The 15,627-nt window shown below is 42.4% G+C and overlaps 1 protein-coding gene across 14 annotated transcripts in view; it reads left to right on the top strand.

The window, feature by feature from the left end:
* The window catches only part of FHOD3 (formin homology 2 domain containing 3), a 403,988-nt gene extending 395,285 nt beyond the window's left edge, over positions 1-8,703 (top strand). For all 14 annotated transcript variants that reach the window (XM_054190223.1, XM_054190222.1, XM_054190220.1 and 11 more), the window contains one exon: positions 2,713-8,703. In XM_054190223.1, coding sequence (XP_054046198.1) covers positions 2,713-2,795 — 83 coding nt within the window. In that variant the 3' untranslated portion in view covers positions 2,796-8,703. The remainder of the gene's footprint in view (positions 1-2,712) is intronic.
* Positions 8,704-15,627: the final 6,924 nt, after the last annotated feature.

The raw sequence follows: 15,627 nt of genomic DNA, 5'->3' as shown, positions 1-15,627 counted from the left end.
AGATTCAGAGAGAAATCTTGCTTACGTAAAGGAAGACTCCTTGGTTTTCTTCCTTGTTTTTCCATGGAGATGTTTTCTACCATGGTATTTTACTCCTGATTATGACTTCTGAATATAAACTCCTATAATTTTCTTCAAAGAGACCTATATGTTATTGTAAAGCCATTTGGCTTTTCCTAGTAAAAAAGTAATCCTATCACTCAGGCTGATGGAGGAATTTAAACAACTGTATTCTCCTTGATGGAAGTCAGAGGCACGCACTTCCCTTTCAGTTGTTAGAGTCTCAGCGCAGTTATTTATGCAGTAGTAATTATACTGACCTAAAGAAGGTTATTCCAGATCTACCTTGTTGTAAATAAGACCAGAGTTTTGCTAATGACCAGCATTAGCAGAGCCCCTCAGTTCCTATTAAATGTTTACAGAGAGGAATATCAATTGCTTGTTCTCTCGCTCTTCCTGTCTTACCATCTGACAAGAAAAATAGCTTTATTTTACAGTGGTTATTGTGCTCAGTTTGTGAATGTGAGTGAGTGCTTGTGGTCTGAGAGAGCCGGGGCTATGTGTGAGAGCAGTCGTGAGTATGTTTGGTTTGGTACTTCTGCAGAAGTGTCTAAAACGTGGAAATTTGTTTCGCGTGCAGTTTTCCAGTTCACTTTTGCATTCAGTGGGAAGATGTAATGTTATGTAGACAGTCATCCTGTGAAAGTTTGGTCTCCTGTACCCATGTTTTTTACCATGGCTCTACTATCTTGTGGCCAAGCTAGCTATGGTCCGTGTTTGGCTGCGTGTTATAGAGGGTACAGAAAAAAACATGTTTGGGGGAGAGGCAGTGCTGCTAGCTAAGCAGGTGAACTGAACAGGCAAGTCTGATTTTAATGGGACAGAAAAGTTTCTTCTGCAGCTTTTGTGGATTTGTCCTTTCACTCCTGATACAGTGCATTTTGATACAGAAATAAGCACTGGGTGATTCACTGAGACCTTAAGACCCTAAGATATTTCATAGCTCGTGTCTAGAAATTAACATTTGTCACCATAGACATTTCTGTGTCAAATTTGAGAAGTGTAAAAGGGTGCCAGTGATGAGGCCTGACTCAAAAGTCCGTATTGGGTGTTCTGCACCGTGCAGACCAGAACATTTTTGGATGTGTATTGCTCTTCCAGTAGTCTTTCGTAATCTCAGCTTTGTCGGCTGCATTTACCCTCGTACTGCTTTAAGCTAAGCATTGTTAAACTTGGAAGATGTTGCTGATCAGTATTGTAGGAAAAAGTGGCTATCATAAAAGCCTGCCGTGCAGGCTCCAAGTGGTGTTTAATAAGTATGCAAATACCGTAGGAGAAAAGAGTGAGCCTCGAAGAAAAACTTTCAAGTAAGGGTTTGATAATGGAGGAACAATTACACATGTGGCACTCCCAGCTCATTTGATTAACCACAGTAACTGATGAAATCAGTTTGACTATCAAACATAGATCATTTTTGTCCTACCTGCATGGTATCAAATGTTCAACTACGCCGTATTTTCCCTTTTTCTTATCTCCTTGTTTTCTATACCGGTCCATTCCCTGCTCTCACTCTGGCTAGACCCTTGGATGTGACCACCCAGTTTCAGTTACATGAATTGAATCTCTCAATAAGTTAGATTGAACTCAATAAGTTAGATTGTCTTAATTGTGCTAGATGATAACGATGCAAGAAGTCCTTGACCACTGTCTGCAATTGGTTTCTCTAGGAGTTTCCTCTAGGCTTCATTGTTTTGGGTCTCTGAATATATTTTGTTCAACATAAAGTCATTGTTTATGCTTTGCATGCAGCTGAAACTTCTGAATGTGCGTTTTGTACTTGAATAACAAAGTGTGGAGCGAACACCCCATTTGTGTCTTGACCTAAAGCCGTCCACCTGAAAATCACAGCGCCGGTAGAACTAGGAGGACGCTAATGCTCAGTGTGTGCAGTCACATGGTTGCTTTTTCCTGAGTAAAAAAGGCAATCACAGGTTTTTAAAGTTTTATGTTGGTGCTAGTGTTCAGAACACTTCACAGAAAATTAAGAAACAAGATTTTGGCCTAGATTATCATTTAAATTCAACTAAAATGCTGCAGACTACTAATGGCAAAGATGACACAAATGGGGCTGGGATGGAGGAACATTACAGAAGAAGGGAGAGTGTGTATGAAGACAGTAGTTTCAAAGATTTGAATAGACTGTAAAATAGCTCCATTTTTAATCTTTTGACGTTGTTTTTTTTTCTTATGCCTTTAAAGGGTCACATAGGATTTAATAGTGATAAATTCAATCGAGCCCTATAAAGATCTAAAAGCTCTTTTAAAAAATCTTTATGAAACTATGAAATAATAGGGCAGATGGTACTTTCTGTGGACTGAAAATAAACTGATACAATTTCAGAGAAAAACAAATCTTAAAATGCTGTGGTATTTTTCCTTAAAAGTTTTTGTTGACTAAATGTCAAATGACAAATCTCTTTTTGCCTGACTGGAGTTGCTGGGTCCTTGATGCTCCCATGGGTTTAGCATAGGGCATTACTCAGTATTTCTGAACTTGAGGCCCTGAATATATAGCAACTTTTGATTTGGCTCAGCTTGCATGTTAACAGGGTTTTTTTCAGCTGAAAGTCTTGTGTAATTATCGCTTCTAATTGTTTGCCTTGTCTTTGTTGTTGGTTTTTTTGCCTGCTTTTGGAATTTATGACCATCCAGTGAGAAGGACACTAAAGAGCGGACTGACACCAGAAGAAGCCAAAGCACTGGGCCTCATCAGCACCTCTGAGATGCAGGTTTGACGTCCCAGAGGTGGCGACAAGAAGAGCCGTTCATCTGAAGCACACAGGCTGACAACCCTTCGGTGTGGCATTGACCTGCCAGCCTCCTCTGCTGCTCCCAACGTCCCGTCCTCTCTTATTTTCATTCTAATAAGCAACAAAAGCGGAACCCCACAGCCAGGGCAGAAGAAGGGTGTGCCGCAGCTCAGCCCGACACCCGGACAGTAACTGAGGAAGTGTTTGAGTGCTTGTAGGTGAAGGCATATGGCTGTTTCTTCTTTCATGGTGTGTTGATGTGGGTAGGAGGGGGCTCTCTCTGAGTTACCTGTCATGTGAGCTGTGTTTACGTTGGCTTTTCCTTGTGCCCTGTTTTAGTCATTGTAAATGTACGGCATCTTGTCAATGCAAGGAACAGTCCTTAAAGAGGCAAAATAGCTCCTGTTACAGCGACCCCAGTTTTCCTGAAGCAGATTCATTAAGCAAAGATGCACAGTCTGCGCAGCCCTGTGGTTTGGGGTTTTTTATCATTAGTATTTTGCCACCAAAGAATGTAAAAATGTATGTGTACCTCTGTATATGTACAGAATGAATGTGTGGACGTGTGTGCATGTGTCTATACACATACAGTCATGATGTGAAATCATGCTCCTGCTGAAGCTAGCTGGGCTGCGATTTTCACTCTGGGGCCTTACTGTTCCACCTGGACAGGAGGAAAAGAGTATCTTTTTGTAGGAACTCAGTGCCACTCAATGGGATTCACCCTGTGGGGCAGGAGACGGCCTGCCATGCAAGTGGAAAGTTTAGGGTCCTGAATTCCTGTGTATTAATACACACTCATACTGTACATAGCAGCATGCACACAGAGGAGAGGGCACAGAACACCTCCCTCTTGTTGAGCTGTGGCTGTACCGTGCATTTGTACAGTTTCAAAGAGATCTCCGCCAACAATTTTACATACTCGATAAATGCATTCAGATGCTAAGATCAAGAAGTTTTGTTCACTTGCCTGTGCCCTTCATGCTGCTTTTCTCTGCTGCAAGATAACGTGGTGGTGATTTTATTTCAAATTCATGGATCTGAATATGAAATGGCCCTGCTAAAAGCCTGCTGTGTTTTTGCTGTTCTTTACTCTTTTTTATGATTATCCTTGATGCAAGTGGAGAGGGTACCACAGCGAACACTCCAATATGTTTGCCCTTATCTCGCTGTTTTATAACTGACTTTTGTAACTGCCCTCAGCATGTGTGTTTGAAGAACTTTTAGTCAACTCATCTGCCTTTAAGTGGAGGACATATACAGCAGAGAAGGTGAATTGAACACAGTCACCCTAGCCAGTGCTGAAACATTTTGAAGAGAACTGCAAACAACCGTAATGTAAAAGGGAACTTTTTAAGCCAAAGTCTGTATATGACCAGTTGATCCTCAAGGATGCACAAGATTCTCTCTTTCCATTGCCTTAGCCTCTAAGATTAAGGGTGTGTCTGCACAGCAGTAACAGCTGAGGCTTCCTTGATGCTAGTTAACTGGGGAAGTGCAGCAATGTAGTCATGGTAACAGAGTTCAATTTTGGCTACAAAACACACTTGAAAAGTAGAATTAATTAATAATCTCTGCTGGGCTCCTAATGCCATAGCGATGTTGCTTCTGGTACCCAAGCTAGGTCAGGTACGTCAGCAAGTTATTCTACTCTGCTCTCATTAGGGACAGGCTAATCGCTGAAGATTGTTCAAGATAGTTGAACAAAACACAATAAACCTTTGCAGCCTCGGTCATCCATCACATTGCATTCAGCAGAGCATCCAAGTGATGAGAGAAGCAGGCAGCTGATAACACTGCAGTGAGATCTGTGGTGGAACATCCTAGCTATGCTGTCCCTCTCTTGATTGAAACATTTCATTCTTTGTTTGCCGTTGCCTTGGATCTTCACGTGTCAAAATCCATGGGTAAGAAGCCACTAATGAGCAATGGTTCTTAAGGATAGCATTGAGTTTGATCTGGTTTTCCCCTCAGCTTGTTAAAAAGTCAATTGTACAAGTAGACAGAAGGCGACAGTTGTGTAATTAATAAAGTGTGGTGTGTATTTGGAAGCTATGTAAAGGAGGAAGCTGGTTAGGAAACAGAAAGAAGTGGCATATAATTAATTTCACTGTAAAATAAGCAAGACCTACGAGCATCTGGATTTTGAAGTGGATCTTTATGTGCTGCTCATCATTAGGGACTTTTAAAATCTCTCCTAAGAATGCTTAGAACAAAGAAATGAAGGTAATGGGGGTTTGTGGAGGTCTTTGAGGTCTGAAACAAGAGGAAGACACCCTGAACGTCATGGTCATGTTGAACTGCGATATTTGCTAAGTGATAAAAGAAGCAAAAATGCAACAGAATGCATTTATGCTGCCAGAGGTCCTATATGTGGTTGGAGGGAGAAAATCAAACAAGTTTTTAAAACTGAATATTTTAATTAAAATATGCTGAGTGTGCAAAGTAGGTGGCTTTTGGTGGCCACTTGCTAACAGGAAACAAATTTGTGCTTCATTTAGACATAGTACAGCATCTGTGTCTGAAACTTAACGTAGCTGATGAATTACTAATAGTGGGGCATATGTGTTCTCCAAGAATTGTGCAAAAATTGTGCAGAACTTTGTATGCTCCTTATCGAGGAGAAAATTAAATTTGGGGAGTGGGGTTCAGGAAAAAAAGCTGGTTTCCTTCAGATTCTCTGGATGCAAGTGTCTTACATGTGAAGCATATTCATCCTTGTCTGTTTTTCCATTATGTTTTTCTGTATTTTTGCCTAAGTTCCCACTCTCTATCTGTAAAACCGATGTCCATAAATTTCTGAAGGATAAGTTGGTCTTGTTTATGCAGTAGCGTACAGTCGGATTAATTCCTCTGTCCTCAGTGTTTACTGCAACAAGATGATTGAGCACAGTAACAATGCAAGAACTACAGAAAAGATTTCCATTTTGGTTCACGACAGAAATGGCCAGCGGCCAATCTGTAAGGTGACAGCAGTTCCTCCGGAGTCTGCTAGCATGTCCTGACGGTGGGCATAACGTTTGTTCCCCTTCATCTAACTAGTGGATTCCAGATGAAACGGAGGAATTGGTTATATTTGCATGCCTGTGTCTGTCTGCCTAATCAGGCTGTAACCTTCAGGGTTTGAGTCGCTGCCTGCTCCTCCATCATCAAAAGAGCTCACCGTAAGGATGTAACAGTTGTTTTAAAACGTGTGTGAGATACGGATTGGTTTTGTGACAAATATAAAGGTCTTGGAAACACGATGTAGTAACACGTGTTCCTGTTTCTCACTTAGAGATCCACGAAGGCTGATTTTAAACACTTGCAGCCATAGTAACTATCTCTCTTCTCTTTCTCGTAGTACCAGTCAGCTGCAAACGTAGTGCCCAGGGTTTTGTATCTCCACCAAGCTCTCAGAGTCGCTGCTGGTGTTCATTTCAGCACCCGTCTGCTGCCAATAACTTGTCTGTCCGTCTACCACCATAATGCCTTCCTGATTTGAAAGCCGAGGTAAACTTTAGCATATGAAAAGGCCGCCAAAGGGAAGCTATCCTAATTTCCTTTCATCTCCCTTGGTGTTTAAAAGCAGACTGGATACAAATACTTTGTATTCCCTCACTCCCAACTGAGGGATAACTTTCAGTAGCAGTTATGTGGCTGCGGTGAAGGAACACCCCCAGGGAAAGCTGTGTGCCACAATTGAGAGTGAAGGATCCCTCACAAAAATTAAATTCATCACTCTTCACCTTTCAGTAAGGCCAGGCATCAGGCTCATGAATTCCAGATGTTTTATAGCCCCTTGGCTGCTACGTGTGACCTTTCCGTTTGATAGATCCCTGTCCATAATCCAAAATCAACAAAAAAACGGTGTTTTAATGAGGGTCTTTCTTGCTTCGATAAATACTGGAAACAGCATCAAAAGCAGTTTTCAAAATACGTTTCTTTTTCTCTTTTGACCCCCTTTTATTGTAAATCTCTGTAGTGACTGACTCTGTCAGCAAAATAAGGCATCAGATTTGTAGATAGACAAGACTTTGGCTTTAGCTTAATAGAAAGTCACATGTGAATATCCAGATAAGAGTTCATGCCCGGATTTAACAGAAATTTGGAGTCAGAGTCTTGATGTGACTGAACAGCAAGGGCCTCCTACAAGGTACTCCATTGCCCCTTAAGGTATTAGACAACGTGGCAGGACAACACCTTAAATCCCCGGTGTGCCAGGCTCTAAGCATACCCTGGCGAATGCTAAAAGCCATTGAGAAGTCACAAGCAAGGACTACCGCATCTAGTGCAAGCCTAAGGGGCAGGATGCCACTGTCGGTGCAGTTCCTTTTGCGTCCCCGGCAGTGTAACAGCAGCCAGTGTCCATCCAAAATGCTTCAGAAACCATTTGACTGATGGTAGTGGTGTGGATTCAGGTGTGCGTACGCTGTGTGGTTATTGTTTTTACAATGCTCTGATTTCACTGAGGCGAAATGGGGACAAGGTGGCAGCCTACCAGTGTCACATCCTTTATGCTCCCTCCACAGCTGGTAGGCAGGCGTGCCGCTGCCTGCCATTATCTAAAGGATGTGGCAGGGACGCAGTGTCAGACAGAAGCACGAGCGTATTCCTCTCTCTTTTTCACTCCTGTGCACTCGCTACACGTGTACCGCTCCTCTCGTCACCTGCCCGGCAGGTCCTGCGTGCATCCGCAGGCAGAGCCTGACCCTCTGCCGCGTTGGGATGATGGCTCTGCTTTTCCAGCATTGGGGCGCAAGGAACTTGTCTAAGCTGGAGGGACTACGACTGTTGATGTTTCTCTGCAAGAGCCAGGTACTTGCAGGCTCTGAAACAAAAATAAGCATTTTGGAAAGAGAAAATGTTTGGTTATGGGCAACTGTTGAAAATGATGTGCAAACACCCGAACAACATTTAAAGCCTACCTTCCTTTTTTTTTTTTTTTTTGACTGGGGCAGCAACTGGCTGAATTGGCATTTCAGATGCGATCCCAAGCAGTTTTTGGCAAGTGGTTTAATAGTTACATAGCAAGTAATTCAAGGAGTTTCAGAGATGTGGTATAGTTTTATGTTTACTCAAAAAAAAGTTAAAATTATTTCTAATTAGTCCATTTCACATTGAGTGGCAGATAGAGATATATTTTGTTTAATCACTATCTAATACAGAGGCTTCTGTGAAAGAAAAGGTTTATTTGTAGCATTGGGTGCATTTCTCCTTTTTAAAGACTGTCTTTGCACCTATAGTGTCCTTTTTTTGTGAGCTGGGAATTGTAAAAAAATGTAAAGTAGAAAAGGACGTGTTTCTTAGACGAAGGAGAAATACTGTAAAATTGTGTAAATGTCACTACTCATGTTTTTCGTGTTCTGTGTAGCATAGTGTAAAATAGGCTTTCCAGCAGTGTTATTCTGTGAATTGTAATTTAAAAACCAAGCCATGCATGGTCAGAGATATTATCTACAGGTCCTTCTGTTTGGTTGAGTTTTTGGTTTTGTTTGTTGTTTTCTCATTTTAGGTAAATTTGTTTTATGTTAAATTTAATTGTCCATGAAACTGCATTTTTTGTTTCCTGAGTTTTATTTCATAAAGAACTTGAATTACTCTTTAAGATTTTATTACACATGAAGCTCACCTACCGTTTGTATTGATCCTTCAGAAGCTTTCTCACATTTAGTGTAAACCCGGGGTGGGGGTTCTTTTTAACACACCCCTCATCTGCCTCTTCTCCTTTCCCCACTTTACTGTCTGGAAAGATGCAGTCACACTTTTTTATTTTTTTTTTTTCTGTGCCACGCAGGGTCAATACGGAAAACCGACCGCAGACCTGTGTCCAAAATTTCTTGATATAAGTAGTTAAAAAGCTCACCTCTACAGCATTATGTAAACACATCTTGCAATAAAGCTTTATAAAGCACTGACTGGGCTGGTTCTGATTTTGTTGATGAAGCCAATCATGGGAGCTTTGGTGGGAAATGGGTGGGAGAAGAGGGTCGTGGATTGGTTTTCCTATATCCTCTAAGTACCTGCAAAGCCACCATGTGGATGACAAAACGGCTGCCATTAAACCATCTGGGTGGTCTGATCATAAAAAGCTGATCTTCTAAGCCTTGTTTCGCAGTTTGAGCCTAATTCCTAATCTTGAGTGAAGAAAATGAAAATGTGTCTCTGGTTCTCGAGGCTGTCAGTAGTCCAGCCCTACAAATCCTCACTGAACATACGGGGTTCCTGCTTGCTGCCATTGGCTCCGAGTTGGTTCCTGTCTTAAAAATACTGTGTGCGCAGAGCACATTGCGTAAAGGTATGACATTTAGAGACGCAAATATAAATAAAATGAAAGACTACCTGTGTGCGGGGGAGCATTTCAGATTGCCTCTGCATCAAGATGTGACACACTCACCGTGTCTGCCGGCGCTCCATAACTGTAAAGGTGGCCAGGAAACGAGACCTGCCTTTAACTTGGCTGAGATGCATTCCCTGCATCACCATGGTGCGTCATTTTCTGATGGCCACCTATGAGTGTGCCTGGACAGATGGTGGTCTTGCAACTTTCTCTATTTGCTGGTGTCTGATTCTTTTCTTTCGATTTCCCAGAACTTGAGAGAGACTGAGTTGACAAAGGGGACATCTCAGCACCTACGGAGGGTGAGCCGTAGGACGGGGACTCTCACAGCTTCAGTGACTACGATGAGGAGGGGGGTCAAAGTGACACGTAGAAACTCAAAGTGCTCGGATTTACACTGCTCGTAATTGCTTTCCACTCACGAGTAATTGTTCTGTAGAGTTGCGCTTGTAACAAGGTCAAAATACATTATTCAGCACAGCTACGCGTGCCTATAGCGGCATCCTGGAAGGTAAAGTAGGTTAACTGAGAGTCCAAGAGAGAATTTTCACCTATGGTTTCTGAGATTGTAGGAGCCGATATAAAATGCTAGGTATGTAAGCCTCCATAGGGAAAAACACCTTCCTCCTTTTTAATTACTTTTTAAAGTTATTTCAAATAAAAAAAAAGATGCCTTTTGGGATATGGCTGCATCCCTGAAAGAGCTGCTTAGCATTCCAGATGCACTGGTGTAAAGTCTAGAGGATGAAAGGCTACTAGCCAGAAATGTGGTAATGCTTTTTAAAATAAATATATAAACCAAGTTTATTGGCCAGACACTTTTCTTTTCTATCACAGCATATCCATTAGCAATTCTAAATTCCAGATGTGCAATGACAATGCGTACATATATTTTTCAGACCTGGTGCCCAGTCAGAACTCATATGTTGTCACAGAGAAGCCTCTGGCCTGTAGTCAGGGAACGAGTAAGTATGCAGATTATCCACTGCACAGCTGCATGCCTTGGTTTATAGACCCTTCAGAACAGTTTGAGAACACACAACTAAAGAAAAAAAATACATTTTTTTCCTATTATAACTTCTCCAAGTTTTCTAATGGGAATGCAGTTTGGAAAAGGGAGAGGGCTGTTCTTGAAGCTTTACCTCTTGCGAGTTCCTTTGCAGGAAATGAAGAACGATGGCTGTACTCCATTAGTCAACTGTCTGATGAGACGGACCTCTGCTGGGAAATCCTGAAAGGAACACAGTCTACGTGAGGTGTCACGCCAATGAGGGCCCCTCTTCCCAGCTTTTCCTGAATGATTTTTGAGTAGGACTCATCTGTCTGCAGAGGTACTCTGCTGAATAATATTGGTTTTCAGCTCCTGGGAGTGAGAGGAGGCTGTTCTCCTCCCCAGCGCCCACCACTCTCCCACCGCTCCACCAAGCTCGCTCTCTTGCTTGAGCCGAGTCAAGAGCCTTCCATTTATTATTTATCTGGATCGCTCTGCAAAACACTGCGGAGCATGTCAATGTACAGAAGACATGCACCAGCACCGTGGAGGGTGAGACCCTTTTGGTGTCCCAAATGGGACTTCCAGGATCACCAGGCACATCCCATGCCATTACTTCTGTAATGATGACCAGAAATGCTTTAAGCGTATGTTAAAATCTTGCAAATAACTTTATAGCCCTCTGTTGGTGAGTGTTCAGATCTCTCAGCCTAGACAACAGACAAAATCATTAGTCTTAACTTTTGTATATTTTCCTCTGCTTGATCCATACTTAAGGTAATACAAGGAGAGCAGCAGTTAACAAGCAACAAAGAAAAAGAAAATAACAGTGAAATCCAACGGCACTTGAAACTGGACAAACGTGAAGGCAAAGGTGAGGTCAAAGCCATGTCATAGCCTCCAGTAAACATTGTATTGGATCTGTCTCAAGGTGACGTTAGCCAAGCCTGTCTTGGAAGAGCTCCGCTTTTGCCGAACAGCAGTGGTTCAAAATGTTCTGCCTGGTACAGGGAGCACAAAGCCCTTCCAGAGCCGGGCAGGGCTCAGGTGAGGGGCCGACAGGTGGCAAAGGCTCTGGAGTGGATCCGTCACCGCAAAGGTGAGGGAATTTATTTGGCATGTGCCGCGACTGCATGTTGGATATAAGTGTTTGTGCTAAAACCTTAGAGTAGCCTGTGAAAACACATTTTGTGCAGGTATCCAAAAGCTACAGCAGGGTGAAAATTCTCCTTTTTAATAAAGCAATGAAATATTCAGACTCTTGAACGAGAGCTCCAAAAAAATGAATCCTCCTTCCATCCTTGTCCAAACTTCCTATAAATATGTACTGGGAGGCTTAAATAATCTTGGCAAGATATAGCAAAGGAAAATTATTGTTAAAAAAGAGGCCCTGGATATCGTTTCAACAAACTTTTTCCCCGCATAAACTTATGGAAAAATATTGACCTCATGGCAAAGTCAAGAAAGAAACCTCTTCCTGCAAAATGCCAAGATACCTATTTGAACACGAAGTAGCCTGCCTTCACATAGGTTTGTCTGGAACACCTCCCAAGTATGCTGTGTTAATTATAGGGAACGATAGCTATGCAGGTTATTAAATTAAAATCTAAATAATCACAGTGTCAACAGCGATGATCTGTATAGAGCTAGCTGTGAATATAATGATAATGAAAGTGTATCGAATATCAGGCAGTACTGACCAAAGCCAAATGAAAATTTGATGCTATTGGCTCTGTGACCAGTGGAAAGAGCCTGGTGGATTTCAGTGACGTTGAATCGAGCCCCCAAAGATAACTATTAGAATGTTAAACTTGATGGAAAATGGAATTGTTTTGCCGACAAAAAGGCCCTAAATCTTTTTAAACTCACCAGTTTCACTTGGGAATTTTCTTTCAAAAACGGAGAGCATGCTATAGCCTGAAAACCAAGAGTGAATCCTTGTTTCCAGAGAAATTATCTCAAAATGTGTTAGATTACAAGCATGTGGGACAAAACACAGCTAGCATCCAAAATTATATAGTCTGGAAATTCTACGTCTTTTTAGAAGCCAAAACACTGCAAAGTCTGAAAACAAAACAACCTAAGCAGTCGATTGCAATATTTTATTATTTTTTTTACTATGGAACATGACAACCATTAAATTTCCTCATAGGAAAATAAAATTTTAGTAGAAACTCTATCATTGTTACCAAATTCTTTACCACATCTTTATAGACAATGGTAGATGGGTTATAGAAATTTGTAACTTTAAGTTTAAGGCTGGTCTTAAGAACTACAGAACTACCGGTATAAGAAGTTTCTTGCCATGCCGTTTTGCTTAATGTACTAGTTCCTAAACCTGCATCCTCCATGCATTGTTAATTACGCCATCTTCAGGGATTTTTTCATTCCTCTGATGGGAATGAGTTGGTTGGCATATAGAATGAGGTGTTAATTGCTTATTATTCCATAATATTCTATAAATCTTTCTAAAGGTAATCAGGGTATTCATAAAGTTGTGATTGCCTGATATTAGTTAATAGGAAAGTGGGCTTTACATTAAGGTATGTAAAAGATAAATATTTGTATTTTCAAATACTTCTCAGCACCATTATTTAAATTGATTGCAGGGAGCGCATCTGTGTGTATGTTTATGCTTATGGCACGTCACAAGTGGATTTTGTAATCTGGTAACGTCTTCTTTTGACTTCTGAACATAGTTTTGCAAGGTGGAGAGGCAATGAGATGATTATATAAATGGTTTAACTTGTGCAAAGTATTTATTGGTAAGGGAGATTGAGAGTGTCGGGAAGTGTCAGGGTTTACTGCTCTCTGTATCTTTCAGAGCGTGAGCTCTCCAACCAACGATGAGGCAGACGATCAAGTACACAGGGATATGGATCTCCTGAAGAACAATCAGAAGTTCGTTACCTGTTTCTAACATGTTCTTTGTGTTCACTTCTACAATCACAACTCATTTCGTGTTTAGACATCATAAGCTCACAAGGTCCCAGTAAAGGGGAACACGGAGGCTCATGTGAAAATCTCAGACTCCATCAAAGAGGGCTCCTCCCTGCAGAAAGGACACTGGGATTGAACTAATTTGGGAAACAAAAAGGAAAGCAACATCAACACCCAAACCAGCAGTATAGGGTAAGAATAAGTGAGGGAAAGCCTTAATGACAAAGACAAGATTCTTATTTTGCTATACAGCTGAACCCAGCGAAGAAAACCAAAGATCATTTTAGCAGCAGCACTTCAAATTTTGGACTAAAAGTGAAGTGCAGATGCAGTAGTAAGTTTGAAGGCCAGGAAGGGGATGTTTAGCTGAATATGTGAGGTAGAAAGGCTGACTTTTAGAGAAGTTGTGTATTAATTAAACTACATGAAAACAGGAAGGGGATGAGTTATGACCTGTGTGACTATAAGGAGAGAAGGGCAGCGCGTACAAAGAGAGAAGATAAGAAAGGGGACATCATACATTTCCTGAATGTTAAGTGGATTTGCCTTAAGCAGGCTATCTAAAATCTGTTTTAAGAAAGTTTGATAATTGCCCAGATTTCTTTTTTGTAGTGAGCACCAAAAATATAAATGCAACATAAATGAGGCAAGGGTCACAGAAAGGAGCCATTCTGGGCCTTGCTGCCTTCAGACAATCACAAATTACTTCAGTGCATGGCAGCGAGGACATCACCTCTTGTTGGGCTATAGTAAAATCCTGACTGGGGTACAGGGAGTAAGCTGTGGTTCAGGTGGTGTTGCACCTCTGTCATTGGTTGGAGCTTGGATTCCTCATCCTCTGGGATCGTTGTACAGGACTCTTGCTGGGGTGAGCATCATCAGCTTTGTGGCTTGTGATTCTCCTGTTCTCAACATCTGTATTAAAGCAGTGGTGGGCACAGAAATGGCCAGCAATTCTCCTTGGTAAAGGATACTCTTCTATTTTCCTCATATAAAGTAGCCTTAGGGCTCCTTCAGTTAACATTCTGAACCCTTCGGATGCCTAAAAACATTGATACAGTGCTACTAGAATTGATGAGGGCAACGACCAGAACAAGTTAACCAACTGCTTAACCCACCTGATCTCTTTCTATGACCATGTGACCCACCTTCTGGACGCGGGGAAGGCTGTCAACGTTGTCTGTCTGGACTTTGGTAAGGCCTTTGACACCGTCCCCCACAGCATTCAAATGGAGAAGCTGGCGAATCATGGCATAGACAAGTATACTCTTCGCTGGGTTAAAAACTGACTGGATGCCCGTGCCCAGAGAGTTGTGATTAATGGGGTGAAATCCTCTTGGCAGCTGGTCACCAGCGGTGTCCCTCAGGGCTCAGTTTTGGGGCCAGTTTTGTTTAATATCTTTATCAATGATCTGGATGAGGGAATTGAGTGCACCCTCAGTAAGTTTGCAGATGACACCAAGCTAGGTGGGAGTGTTGATCTGCTTGAGGGTAGGAAGGCTCTACAGAGGGACCTGGACAGGCTGGATCAATGGGCCAAGGCCAACTGTATGAGGTTTAATAAGGCCAAGTGCTGGGTCCTGCATTTCGGCCACAACAACCCCAAGCAACACTACAGGCTTGGGGAAGAGTGGCTGGAAAGCTGCCCGGCAGAAAAGGACCTGTGGGTGCTGGTGGACGGCCAGCTTAACATGAGCCAGCAGTGTGCCCAGGTGGCCAAGAAGGCCAACAGCATTCTGGCTTGTATCAGGAATAGCGTGGCCAGCAGGAGTAGGGAAGTGACCGTGCCTCTCTACGTGGCACTGGTGAGGCCTCACCTTGAGTACTGTGTTCAGTTCTGGGCCCCTCTGTACCAGAGGGACATTGAAGGGCTGGAGTGGGTCCAGAGGCTGTAGAGAGGTGGGTGTTGGCCTCTTCTCCCAGGTGAATAATGACAGGACCAGAGGAAATGTCTGAAGTTGCGGCAGGGGAGGTTTAGATTAGACATTAGGAAGAATTACTTTATTGAAAGAGTGGCCAGGCACTGGAACAGCCTGTCCAGGGAGGTGGTTGAGTCACCATCCCTAGAGGTGTTTAAGAAAGGTCTAGATGTGGCACTTCAGGGCATGCTCTAGTGGCAGAGATTGTAGGGGTTTTTGTGTGTGTGTATGGTTGGACTCGATGATCTCAAAGGTCCTTTCCAACCATGAAGATTCTATGATTCTATAAGTTGGAGGTTGCAGACAAGATGCCAGAGTCTTTTAAACCCAGCAAGAAGGCACAGAGAGCCCTCTCATCTCAAGGGGGGTTGAATATTGTGGAGATGGCTGCCCTGTGCTTTGTGTTGCACAAGACCTTGGTAAGAAGTATTTCAGTCATCAGGTGGGAAGATTTAGAAAATCCATGTCACTGAGGTGCAGCGTATCTCCCCTAAGCAAGCAGAAATTACGGGTAGGATTCTGTCAGTGGTTCTGAACGCTCAATGAAACAGCAGTTGGTCACTCCCTCTGTTGTTAGAGATCTCACAAATATCGCTGACAGAACCTTTGGTTAAACTTGTGATTGTTTTCTCCTTTGTCAGTCACTCC

The sequence above is a fragment of the Rissa tridactyla genome, chromosome 2 (assembly GCF_028500815.1).
Source record: "Rissa tridactyla isolate bRisTri1 chromosome 2, bRisTri1.patW.cur.20221130, whole genome shotgun sequence".
Classification (NCBI taxonomy): Eukaryota; Metazoa; Chordata; class Aves; order Charadriiformes; family Laridae; genus Rissa; species Rissa tridactyla.
The sequence above is the reverse complement of the archived record's forward strand: the minus strand, read 5'-3'. Positions and strand labels throughout refer to the sequence as shown.